Genomic DNA, 14195 nt, shown 5'->3' on the forward strand with positions numbered 1-14195 from the left:
TGCCAGATCTTGTCCTCTTGTGCACATGTTGGTGGGACCTGGTAAAGCCCAAAAATGGATGCAGGAAGCAAGATGGTATAACCCCAAGGATGATATCCAAGATCCTTAACCTTCAATCTGGTCCCCTCCTGGACTAGAAAAGGTTCACAGAATAGCAACCAATCTTTAAAAGCCATTCCTAGTGTCCCCCTCTTCAAACATGTATATTTATTTATTATTTGTATATTATTCAAACATGCAAACAAAACAAAGATGAATCTGTTGCAGACTTTAAGCCCACTTGGAAGCTTTCTTCCTACAGCATTCTGGGGCTCCAGAATAAGAATAAGGTCACCCAACTTGCTCTAGCTGCTCTATTTGTCAATGGAGTATCTCCTGAGATTAGTGAATTGATAAGCAGAAAACAGGAGGGAGACAACTGACTGACTGAACCTGTGACCATAGCTGAGCACTTTGAAGGAACTTTGAAACAAGACCACAAACAAAAGTCTGCCAAGATACTGGCCATAGAGATATAATAACTCCAAGGCCAGGCACCTAAAATAACACCTAGGTCCCCCACATCACACCCCCCCGACTAGGGGTCCACAATCAAACTATGGCCCAAGTGTTGATGTTTCATTTGTAATCAAACGGGACAATGGAAAAAATGTGTCTTCAAAGGTCCTATGTAAATCTGTGAACATCAACTCAGTGAAGTAGATGTCTCCTCCAGAAAAGTAAAAAGCTTTAGCCATCTGAACAAGTAACCTTAACCTATACCATCTACCAGAAAAACAACTTAGACCCAACTTCTTTTATAACTAGTGAGTTGTGTGTTACTGTACCTGATTGATGGCTGTAATTTATTTTTCTTCGAAGTTTATTTATTTGAGAGAGAGGTAAACCGAGAATCCCAAGCAGGTGCCATGCTCAGTGCAGAGACAGACACAGAGCTAAATCTCAGGAACTGTTAGATCATGAGCTGAGATGAAATCAAGAGTTGGATGCTTAACTGACTGAGCCACCCAGGTACCCCTGTGCAAGTAATTTTAAAATAGAAGTTAGAAGTTCTACATTTACATCTGTCTGTATGTCTATGTGTCAAAATATATGTGTTACAGATAGGTGGATTTTTTTAAATCTCTTAATGGTATTGGTAAAATTAATTTGTAAAAGAGTTCTATTTAATTGGCTTGAAGAAAATTAAGCACCTCTATAAATTAAGGCATTCCTAAAATTCTCAACTATACAATAGAAACTCAAATGCTTTTCAGACTCATGTGATCTGTGAAAATATTCAGTATCAAAGCCAATTTAAGTTTGTTGGCTTAATTAAAATAGGCATGTCTTTAGAATTATCAATAGTGAATATAATGCAGACATATAACTTTTATTAACTTGGGTTTACTAGTCCACGTTCACATTATCTGTTACAAAACTTATCAGCAAGAAAAATAACTTGGGATGATGAAATTTCAGAAGTGATCTAAACAAAATTTTTAAGAACAAGTGAATTACAGAGATGTAAGCAGGATAAAGATTTTTAGATGAAATTTTTTAAGTTTCCCAAATCTTTTTGGTAACCCGAAACCTTAAAGTTTTGCTAAGTTAAATGATGGAGAATCATTACATATCTAGATCATTTGCAAATAAGATAAAATACTGAAACATTTAATTACTGAATATAGGTTTATCTACTTTACCTTCCTTTTATAGAGGAACTCAAGGTATTTGGATGTATTAGTAAACATGTTTTGTGCCTAAGAAATTTACTATGAGAAAACATGTGTTCCTAGATATAACAAAATTATGTCTGCCAATCTACAGAATGCTAGTGTAAGAGACAGTTCATAACCATTTGTTTACTTCCTTATTTTCATTAAAAAATAAGAGTTTTAGGGGTACCTGGCTGGCTCAGTCAGTAGAGAATTCAACTCTTGATCTCAGAGTCATGAGTTCAAGTCCCACATTGGACATGGAGCCCACATAATTTTTTTAAAGGTTTTTAGGGTTAAAAATTCTACATATGTAATTAAAGACACTAAGGTTTGTGGAAGAAAAAGAATCTTTGGACGAGTATTAGGCATGGTCAAGACTGGCTAAGATTAGAATAAATTTAAGTGAACAAGTAAGCTAGTAAGATTAGAATGTGGTTTTTCTCTCTGTTAAAAGGACAAAATTTTCTTGGGACTGTTGGTCTGCTTTTGATAAGAGATAGTAAAAAAAATTATTATTCCTTTACCGTTTTGACTAATCTGCCTAGAAATCAAAGATTTTGTCTTGTCAAAATAATTTCCTGTGTTTCATGTTGTTTTTTTATCACACCTTTAGTTACTTAAATTTAATTACTTCCCTATTTAAAAAGTTAAGCTTATTGTTTTACAATAATTTAACTTTTTTTTAAAGTAGGCTCCATGCCGCAACATGGGGCATGAACCCTGAGATCAAGAGTCACGTTCTACCAACTGAGCCAGTCAGGTGCCCCCTAATTTAACATTTTGTATTTGCTCTCAGAGTCTTTAATTGTCCCTATGGTTAACTGGATAACTAAGTATTATTTCACACTAACCTACGATCCAACTTGACCAAGTGTTTTTTAACCCTTGATATTTTTTATCAACTTTCCAAAATTCAAACTCCAAATGAAGTATTTTTGACCTTGAACTAACTTTAAGATTTTTCTAGAGGGTCCCAAAAAATTGCAAAAGATTTGTATTCTCTTCTTATAAAAAGGGAGATGTTAAACTAGTTAGGCTTATTTGATATGTTAGGTGACTGGAGAAGCCATGTCAGATAAAATAATATTAAGCCTTCTTTATGTAATTTATATAGGTATGTACTATAAGTTTTCTAAAATTTCTAGAAATCTGATGTCCTGGTGTAATGTTATCATTCATAATTCTACTTCTCTTAAAATGTTGTGTAACACAATAACCAAATTTCCTTGTCAATTCCATTTACAGAGATACGTTGTTTTACTCTGATGCTTCAGTGTTCCTAAGAAAGTGCTACTATTTTCAAGGAGATTCATGGAAAGGATTTTGACAAGTACAGGTTTCTTTTTTTAAAGATTTTTATTTTTTTAAGTAATTTCTATACCCAATGTGGGGCTCAAACTTACAACCCTGGGATCCAGAACTGTATGCTCTACCAACTGAGCCAGCCAGGCGCCCTGACAAGTACAGGTTTCTCATAACTAAGATCATAAGACTAAACTGGGTAGGAATTTCCAGAACTATTAGAAAAAAATGGATTCAAGAATTAATAACATGGTGAGTGCTGGCTGGCTCAGTCAGAGCATGCAACCCCTTGATCTTGGGGTTGTGAATTTGAGCCCCACATTGGGTGTAGAGCCTACTTAAAAAAAAATAAAGGATTAGTAACATGGCACTGAGTGGACTGATAAAAATTATAATTTATAGAACTTCTTATCTGAAAGACTGCTGGTTCTTTAATGTTTTGTTTTTCCAGACTTTGCAAACTTTTTCTCTTAAGCTATTAATGATTTACAACAATTTGGTTAAGTATACCTTTGTAAACAAAGATGAAACTCTGAAGTATTCTTTTCATAGCAATATAGCTAGTTATTTACACAACTTCAATAAAAGTCCTTGGGGCACCTAGGTGGTTCAATATGTTAAACGTCAGATTTTGGCTCAGGTCATGATCTCACAGTTTGTGAGTATGAGCCCCACACTGGGCTCTGTGCTGTCAGCATGGAATCTGCTTTGGATACTCTGTCTCCCCACCTCTCTGTCCCTCTCTGGCTTTCTCTCAAAAATAAACACTATAAAAATTTTTTAAAAATCTGTCTCCTTATAACAAGACACAATTGGAAACACTGGCTATATCACCAAGGCCTTTTTTAAAATTTTAATGTGTATTTATGATTTTGAGAGAGAGAGAGAGACAGATATGAGCAGGGAGGGGAAGAGAGAGAGAGGGAGACACAGAATCCAAAGCAGGCTCCAGACTCTGAGCTTTCAGCTCAGAGCCCGACACAGGACTTGAACTCACAAACTGCAAGATCACGACCTGAGCCAGTCGGATGCTTAACTGACTGAGCCACCCAGGCGCCCCTACCAAGGCTTTGATAGGAATGATTTTGCAGGTAAAATCTGATGGCCAGTCCCTTGGAAGCTTTTCACAGTTCGAGATTCCTTATGAAATGTTTCAGCAAAGCAGTGTTCAAAAAAAGCTCATATGGTAAGTCACTATTCTCACTGCACTTATGTAAACAATCAGGCCAAGTTTACTGCCGATTAGTTTTACTGTGTTTATCTTTGGTTTTTAAAAAAATGGAGTTAATTGTGGAGCATAATGTTTGTACCTTTTTAAATGCTGGATCCTAGCCCTATGAACTATTTTTGAGGTTTTGTTGTATTCCTATAAACTAGACTGGATCCTAAATTTTTCTAGTTTCATCATTTATCTGGCTACAACTCTCCAAATTAATATTTTCCATTTTCCCTCACACTTGGAATCACTGAGAACAAAGACTACCTTCGAATCTCCTCAGAAAGGGCTCTACTCGTTCCTCCTCACCACCTAGATGGAGCCGAACTTCAAGGACTAGAATCTCAGGCACATATTTCACAGCTGAAAAAAGCTTTGCCTAATATCTAATAATGTGCAAAAGCTGGAAACCTTCAAATCAGATTGAAGAAGAGAAGTAGGTGACAATGATTACTTCCTCCCAAGATCCCAGATCAAGACTTCATATGTTAGCTAAAATCCTCTCTTCTTGTCATCAAAAACTCTGGTCTATATATTAGAGAGCCCTTGGTCCATTTCCCTGTCTTTAGTCAATAACCTCAAAACTTGGGGAACTTTGCATCTAGGTTCTCTATAAAGAAAGGAATACTGGGGCGCCTGGGTGGCTCAGTCGTTTGAGCATCCAACTTTGGCTCAGGTCATGATCTCGCGGTCTGTGAGTTCGAGTCCCGCATCGGGCTCTGTGCTGACAGCTCAGAGCCTGGAGCCTGCTTCGGATTCTCTCTCTCTCTCTCTCTCTCTCTCTCTCTCTCTCTCTCTCTCTCTCTCTGCCCCTCCCCCACTCGTGCTGTCTCTTTGTCAAAAATAAATGTTAAAAAAATAAAAGAAAAAGAAAAAGAAAGGAATACAAGGAAAGGGTAACAAGAATAAAACTGCCTGTGTAGTGTACAGGCCATTAAAATATAACTGGCTTCCATGGCTGTCACTTTCCAGTCGGGAGCCACAGATTAAAATGAGAATTACTGGGAGGCATTCAGGATTCACTTCCTTTGGCAGGCAGGGCTCTAATTCCCTGGTCAATACCACCTGCTGTGGATTACTTCTGGGGAAGCTGAAACTAGTTACATAAGATCACCTAGAAAGCCACTTGGCATAAAACGGTTGACTCTTTCCATGGAGTCTTTGACTGAATTGATTTTGACTGGTTTGCATCTTGGAGACCATGGTTCTAAAGTCCCATCCAAACACTGGGAATTGTCTTGTTTATTATAATCATACTAATCCTTCCTGGCATGATGTATTCTCTCAAAGACTTTAAATGCATGTTCCCATCCTCTACCCAACAAGCAAATAATCTTCCTAAGACTGAAAGGAACCAAAAGGGGGCACCTGGGTGGCTTAGTCAGTTAAGCGTCCAACTTCGGCTCAGGTCATGATCTCATGTTCCATGAGTTTGAGCCCCACATCAAGCTCTGTGCTGACAGCTCAGAGCCTAAAGCCTGCTTCAGATTCTGTGTCTCCCTCTCTCTCTGCCCATCCCCAGCTCATGTTCTTACTCTTAAAAATAAATAAACATAAAATAAATTAAAAACAAAAACCAAAAAAACAAAAAGAATAACCAACTTAAAAAAATTAAGAACCTGGGGCACCTGGGTGGCTCATTTGGTTGAGCATCCGACTTCAGCTCAGGTCAAGACCTCATGGTTCATGAGTTCAAGCCCCGCATTTGGCTCTGCGTTGACAGTGCAGAGCCTGCTTGGGATTCTCTGTCTCTCTTTCTCCCCCTACCCCGCTTGCTCTCTCTCTCAAAATAAATCAATTTAAAAAATTTAAAAAAAAAATTAAGAACCTGAAGCTGTGGTCTGTCACAGACACTAAGACCTGTGAATACCACCCAAAGGATTAACAAAAGCTGTGAGAGGGGCACCTGGGTGTTTCAGTCGGTTAAGCATCAGACTCTTGATTTCAGCTCAGGTGATGATCTCTTGGTTTGTGAGATGGAGCCGCAAGTCAGACTCTGAACTAACAGTGTGGAGCCTGCTTGGGATTCTCTCTCTGCCTCTATGCCCCTCCCTGGCTCCTGCTCTTTCTCTCAAAATAAATAAACATTTAAAAAAAGAAAAAGCTGGGAGAACTTCAAAGTGGTAGCTGGGAGTGATGCTAATGCCTTTAATTTTGATGTTATCTCTCAGTTATGCTGAGAGTCTGATTTAATTTTTTTAAAAATCAAAATGGGCTCAAAATGGAGTCATTTGCGCTAAGCCTCACATCAACAAAGCAAGACTGCATACCTAACTGTAATTTCAACCTCTCCCAGAAATGTAACCTTAAACTAGTCAATTCTAGAATTTCCCCGTGAGCAATAGTGAGGTAATCCACCCAATAGACCAGACCCCCTTCTGTCCGCAGAGAAGAGGTAATCCATACTTTCCCTATCTCTGACCATTCTGCCAATTAAAGCCTCCCATTTTGGGGGTGCCTGGATGGCTCAGTCGGTAGACTATGTGACTTCTGATCTCAGGGTTGTGAGTTCAAGTCCCACGCTGGATGCAGCGAGATTACTTAAAAATAAAATCTTAAGAAAAAAAAAAAAAAGTCTTCCATTTTGTATAGTTCTTTAGAGTTCCTTTCTATTAGCTAGATGGGATGCTACCTGATTCATATATCACTGAATAAAGCCTATTTGATCTTTAAATTTATTAATAAAACTATGCAAATTCCATTAATAAATAGTGCAATGGATGAATCTTGCAAATAGAGGAAAACATTAAAATCTCATGTGACTTAAAGAGTAATCACAGCATTTAAAACGCTGAATACGGACACCTAAAAAACTGCCTATATATCATCTTGTCAAATAAAATGTAATTGTATTTAAACTGCACATGGCAGACATTTTTAACAAAAACTCCCCCAGGTACATTGTAAGAAAAGATGTTAAATATCAGACTTTTTTACAGTTAGACATAATTTAAACTGATAACCACCTTCAACTAAAGACTGGACACATAAAATGCTCTAGGAGTCTCAATAAGATTGACAATTTTCTAGCTTATCTGGCTGTTTTCTCTAGTAGCAGTAACAAACAGCAGCTTTTATTCAATTAGAGGCAGTCCTGCCATTTAACATTTGAGTTTTATTCCACCACAGAGATTTAGGTTACTGACTTCATTGGTGCCACCGAATTTACAACCACTTTATTCCAATGCACTATAAATTTGTTAATCACAAGATCTCAGGAACTTGCAAGTTTCCCTCAAAATAGCTAATTTCTTTTTTTTTCATTAATGCTTATTTATTTTTGAGAGAGAGACAGAGCATGAGCAGGGAAGGGGCAGAGACAGAGGGAGACACAGAATCTGAAGCAGGCTCCAGGCTCTGAGCTGTCAGCACAGAGCCCGACACGGGCTCCAACTCATGAACTGTGAAATCATGACCTGAGCCAAAATTACACTCTTAACCGACTGAGCCACCCAGGCGCCCCTAATTTCTTTCTTTTTTAAAAAAAAAATCTATTTACTTATTTTGAGAGAGAGCATGTGCAAGTGGTGGAGGGAATGAAACAGAATCCCAAGCAGGCTCTGCACTGTTAGCACAGAACCTGACTAGGGGTCTAAGCTCACTAACCATGAAATCATGAACTGAGCCGAAACCAGGAGTCAGACGCTTAACCGACTGAGCCACCCAAGCACCCCATAATACCTAATTTCTAAACTCACTCTTCTCCTTACAAACAACAACAAAAAATAATTTATACGTAAACAAAAGTGTCATTAAATTATTGACACTATTCACACAGTGTATCTTAAACAGCTTGGGGCCATGCTAACAATGCTTAGCGTCAGCCATTTTTATCCAGTAAATAGTTCTCTGAAAAGACTGTTTCTTTGATTTTTGTGCTGGGCCACCCTTACATGAGCATTAAATACATATTCATGTAAATATATAGGTCTATCACTTAACATTATACCTACACAAATGGTCTCAAAAAGTATTGTCAACATATTGGATTTACAATTTAACATATTTAAAAGGAAAACCCACACAGAAAAAGCAGAAACAATATTCAAATTAAACCAAAGTACTCACGTTGATGCCCAACCCATCAAAGGATTTTCCCATCGCTCCCTGGTATCAAACTCCATCTTCCATTTCTTTGTGTTGTTTACTCCAGACTGCATGTTATTGCGAGCAGGAACAAAGATCCTGACTTTTCTAGTTTTGATATGCTCTACTGGAACGCCAGTTAAAGTAGTGATATCCTACAGAAAAAGAAGCAAACACATTTCTAACAGCTCACATACACTCTGATGTACTTTTGCTGCTTTTTATGTTCATGCAATTCTATTCAGACTTATAAACTGGGGTTTTTAGCTTTCTGACTTCACTACTCTGCTTTTACCGTATAAACTGCTATTTTGATATCTGGAAAAGGTATACTGGGAGGAGTGTTAGGGTACAGTGGGAAAGCGTTCATGAAAAAAAAATTAGGTCCCTTTTGTCCAATAAAGCATTGATAATTTCTGAAGAGTTTGCTGGTAGAAGAGCCTATAGACTCTTATTTCATGAGCAGGTGTAACTAGTAAGCAGAGAAAGAATGTGAATGGGTATTAAAATTAAGGGGAGGGGCATTTCAGTGGCTCAATTAGTTAGGCATCCGACCTCAGACCTCAGCTCAAGTCAAGATGTCAGTTTGGTTTGTGAGTTCAAGCCCTGCATCTGGCTTGCTGCTGTCAGCACAGAAACCGCTTCAGATCCTCTGTCCTCTTCTTTCTCTGTGCCTCCCACGCACGTGTGCTCTCTCTCAAAATACATATATTTTTTTAAAAAGTAAGGGCATATAAAAAGTTATTTTTAAATAGAAAAAAAAATCTATTATCAGTGGTTTCTGTGTCAAACTGCTTACAAGAAGTCATTTCCTTCAGGGGAAGGCCTAAACCTTTTGTTAAATAAAATCAATTATAAACTTTAATTAGCATTTTGATTTATCTCCTTTTAGTGAAATCTACTGAAAAGAACCCACACCAAATTTATTCTGCAAAGGTAAGCCATAAAAGTTACAGAGTTTTTGCAGAAATGTGATATGAAAACAATGGTAACTTTCTTGATTCTCTTTTTTTTTTTAAATAATTTTAACAAATGCTCAAAGTGATAAATGCCTGTAATTTTGATGCCCCAGATTAGACATATTTATCAAACATAGTAGCAGTCTGGACACAAAATAATAAAGTAATTCAGAGTTTAAGTCTCCTTTCAGTAATGGTAGAATATTTGATCAAAGTAAGATCATATCAGGGTTAATCATATTCTTACAAATGAAGCATTTTAAAACCATGGTTCACTTACTAAATTTTTAAAAACTGGTTAAAAACAACAGAGTTAACATGAAAAAAATCACCAAACTTGTGAAAACTAGAAAATTTTGTGAATTTCTATTTCATTGTAACATATCCCCTAAAGAAGACTAATGTTAATTTATAGTTCCACTCTAAACAATGCTATGGACCAAATAATTACTGTCAACACTTAGTGCGGCAACATATACTGGGAAAATACTAAGCGCATTTCTGACTTCACTAGTCTTCCTACTCACAGATTAAGAAAACACTGTTTAAAGTTATTTTAGCTGGCAACCAATCTTCTGCTTAACACAATACCTTTCCACCTGCACCAATAAGTAGGTGTGGTTACTTTGTCACAGCTTGTCTGTTTGGAGAAACTATCAAAATAATCCATATAAATATTTACACAAATACGCACTTCTAGTATGTGCCTACATTTAAAAAGTTTCTTAAATAAAACAATTGCAATTGGTTCATAATTTCTAAATGTATGAATATAAGTTTTAATTGGTAATTTTTAATCGCCAAGTTCAATTTCAAAGGAATTTCATGTTTTATGACATTTGTTCACTTTCTGAAGCATATTTCTCTACTCAAGAGCTTAAAAGAGACTCCTGGGAAGTCCTCAATGCTTATTTCTTTTGAATTCACTATAGCACTTGTAATCTGTCATATTATTATTTAATATTACATATCTTTATATTAAAGTCCTATTTCCTCAGCTAGAGTTTAAGTGGTATATAAATAAACAATATAAGTGTGTTACAAAATTACGGGGCGAGGCACCATTTCCAAATTCCACAGCAAACCCTCCATAAAAGTTCATAAAAAATAGAACTATAAGTTAGCTACTCTTTGCGACTTACAGGAAAGGAGACATTAAACACTTATAATACCATTTAGCTCAGGAAGATGAGATTATAGGGAACAGATTTACTTTTTCTTTACCTTCTACATTGTGATGTATATATATGACAAAGTAATAGAAAATAAAACTTTTTAAAAAAAGAAACAGCATTTCTTGATTTGTACTATTAAAATAGAAGGGGACAGAATGATTTTTTAGGATGGAAAATCTCTTTAAGTGGCTAAAATGTTACGGAGCTCTTTCTATTTTGAACAACTACCAGTGCTTCCATAGCTTCTCCAAGTATGACATTTTTTTAATTGATCTCATCCCCCAATTTAAAGTTGGCATTGGCACAAAAAAGTTTCTGAATTTTGAAGCCCAAGTTGTTCTGACAAAGTCCCTGCTCTTGCCTGCAGAAGACATGTAAGGTGCCGCAGCAGAGTTGAGCTGCTGCCAAAGACCGAGAATGAAAAGGCTTGGCATCTCTCACATACTTGACACCTAAAGGGCACAGAAGCTCTAAAATTCCTAGTCCCTGTAGGCACACTCTCAGTCTAGACAAACTGATTTCTCACACTTTTAAAATGCATTACGACACTATTGTTATCATTTCATCCACACGGCTTCAGCTAGTGACAGAAGAACCTGTCCTTTAAGCCACATTTCAATGGGCTAAAAGCTCCCACTCCAAGATTCCATTAAAACAATGTAATACTTGAAAAGAACTATGAAGCACTATGTTGAAATCTTTACTTGTGTCTTGAATTCTTTGCTCTCCCTCAAAATAAATAAATAAAACATCTGCAAACTAAACTACATTGAACTAAAGACATTATGTCTAGATTTCTATTTCTGTATTGCAATATTGGATCACCGGTGGTTTTCTAAAAAGAAAACCCTACTTATCCAAATACTTTGCTGATGTCAATATTGCCTTTAATAGATTTCTCATTTTATTGGCAAAATACGTATTTATAAATAACAATTCATAATTTTCTATGACTACAAAAAAGCTACATCACATTGGATGAGAAGCCTTCAAGTTTTTACCTAAAGAAACTCAACACTCACTAGCTAATAATTATGTATAAATTCTCATAAATCAAGTTATCCTTTAGATAATATACACTAATTTTCTGAGTTTTAAAACTTTTAATTTTTAAACAGTTGAGTCAAGCATAAAACCTGTATTCCAATTAAATAATGTTACTATCTTAATAAAATTTCACAAACACCAATCATATGTACCATAATGCGATCTTAAGAAACGTGCCTAATGATTCATAGACTGAAGGGCATTCAGATAAATATTTGCTCCTGAAAAGATGCACCTCACAATTCCAAAGTTCCTCTCTTTCAGCACCATCTCCTCCACAGTCTTAAATTCTGGAAGAGCTTACAGCTGACCTTCTATCTCACAAGTCTACTTAAACGGAAGAGGAATTTAAAAAATCATTAAGAAAGTATATGCCAGTAGATGTAAATGAACTTTATTCTTTCAAATACCAATTTCCATTATAAAATATTTGTTTTCCATATAAAAACTGTATGATTCGGTTATCAACTGTCCCCATTTATGTTGTGTGAATTCAACTTTTTTTTTTTTTTTTTTTTTTAACAAAGGAAGCAGGGAACAAGCAATGGGAAGTTGGTGTCAAAATGCAGAAAAACCTCCCAGCAAGCTTCTTGCAACCACCCAGGATTTAGAGTCTTGCTGGTCGCTCTCTTTTCAATACCAGAATTTCACACATTTCAATGACTATTATGACTTCAAAGAATCAAATTTTCATCATTGTCCGTCATCTGCCGGTTGATTTGTATAAAGGAGTTCTTCTGCATGCACTCCAAACAAAAGCCTCCTTACTTTTGTGGTTATATATCAAGTTTAAAAGTTTTGTTTGTGACAGTTGTGTCTTTGGTAAATTAGGGTAACACTGAAGGAGTGCAGCTGCTCTGCAGGAACCTCCTTTCTGGCACCATTTCACTTAAATAAAAACTGAATAATTAGCTTCTGCCTTTATTAAACCACAAAAATGCCACTGGCCTTAGTAATTACTTCCAGTTGCCCCACCCACTTAACCTTAATAGTTTACACTTGTCATAAAGAGAAATAAATGAAAAAGGTTTTCACCACTTTGGTGAAATTTTGACAGATCTCCCAGCGCATCCAGAAGAGCCAAAATTTTAACCAGGTTTCTGGGTAATAAGGTCAATAAATTGCATGTATGGATCGATGTTGAAAAGTTTTAATAGAGCACATGCTGGAACATTAAGTACAAATACTGCTTATAGAAACTTGTTCTACTGCAAGCTTTTAGTTACCAATTATGTATTTAAATTTATTCTAGGGCTAAAACTGATCTAAATTTGAAGACTGCGTTTATATTCTACTTCAACCATGAAAGACGTTAAAAAAAAATCTGTAATAAAAACTTCCTTTCAAGTACCCTACAGATACTTTGCACAAGAAACTCACTAAGTGGTCTCATAAATAATGAAGGACAGTTTACAAAATAAATTTTATAGTTTGAACAATATAAAGAGTTGACAGCATAACTATAGGTATTTACTTATCATGGAAGAACTTTAAGCACTTCTAAAAAGTCAGTGGTCATCAAAATTCAGATACAAATAAAAACTGTAAAAATACATTAGAGGTGTGCTAGTAGAACTGACTTTTGTTTGTCTGTTAAAGCAACACATTGATGTGGGAATCCAACCAGGTAATGAAACAAGTATTGGAATGCAACATTATGTTCTGTATACTGGGCAAGGCTATCACGGAACCAAAAGTTCAGTTTTAAATAAAATGCTAAGATAGAAACAGTAACATGCAAATGACTCTGAAAATCATGTAACACATAATCAAACTAAGAATTACACATGAGTATCAATCCCTAACTATTTTCATTACTCCTAGCTCTTTGTGAACAGGAGCAATGGTTAAAAGCAAAGGGCTGAGTCAAACTGGGTTAGAAGAATACCAAATCACAACTTTGGGCAAATAAACTTCTTTTCATTCACCATCTATAAAATTAACTAAATGAAGTAAAATGAGGACTAATGTATATAAAGTGCTTACCTTAGACAATAAAAAGAATGTATCTCATTTACTCAACGTATTTTTTGGCACCTACTATGTATTAGTTACTAGACATAATGCTCAAAACAGTACAGACATCAACTCTATTCTCATAAAAAGTAATATTGAACTTTTTAAAAAGAACGGAGTGAATAAGTAATGGGAAGCTGGTGTTAAGATACAGAAAATCTCCCATCTTCCTTGAAAAATGAGTTAGTAATCAAAATACAACAAAGGGTTTTGTAATTAGAGTCCATAAGCTGCTTCAAGTTTGGAGGAGAGAAAAATGTAGCTTTTTAAAAACAAGGGCTGAATGTCCCATTTGTTGTACAAATCAAAAACACTGAGTAAAATATGTTAAATGCGTTGTGTTAAGTATGAAAACACATACTGATAAGCCTACAACATTCATGAAACTGAAAGAATAAGATATAATTTACTTTATTTCAACTCAAAATGAAAGATCCTATTATGCCAAGTTATCCATGCCAGAGGCTGCAGGGGATATAAAGACAAAATTTTATTCCTGAATAAATTTACAATTTGTGCACCCATGGTAGGGGTGATGCGTGGCAGAAATAACTAAATAATCACAATGGAAAATACAATATTGGTTAAGAGAAAGCAAGTAGGATTCAGATAAATCTGGAGGAACCCAAGGACCACCATTTGCTACCTATGCAGTACTGACGAGTTGCTTAAACTCTATGTCCATTTCCTCCTT

General features: G+C 35.9%; 1 protein-coding gene across 3 annotated transcripts in view; it reads right to left on the bottom strand.

Annotated features, from left to right (window-relative positions):
* The window catches only part of NDUFS4 (NADH:ubiquinone oxidoreductase subunit S4), a 112417-nt gene that overhangs the window by 27338 nt on the left and 70884 nt on the right, over positions 1 to 14195 (bottom strand). For all 3 annotated transcript variants that reach the window (XM_019811113.2, XM_003981420.4, XM_019811115.2), the window contains one exon: positions 8287 to 8459. In XM_019811113.2, the coding sequence (XP_019666672.1) occupies positions 8287 to 8459 (173 nt within the window). The remainder of the gene's footprint in view (positions 1 to 8286; positions 8460 to 14195) is intronic.

The sequence above is a fragment of the Felis catus genome, chromosome A1, assembly GCF_018350175.1.
Source record: "Felis catus isolate Fca126 chromosome A1, F.catus_Fca126_mat1.0, whole genome shotgun sequence".
Taxonomy (NCBI): domain Eukaryota; kingdom Metazoa; phylum Chordata; class Mammalia; order Carnivora; family Felidae; genus Felis; species Felis catus.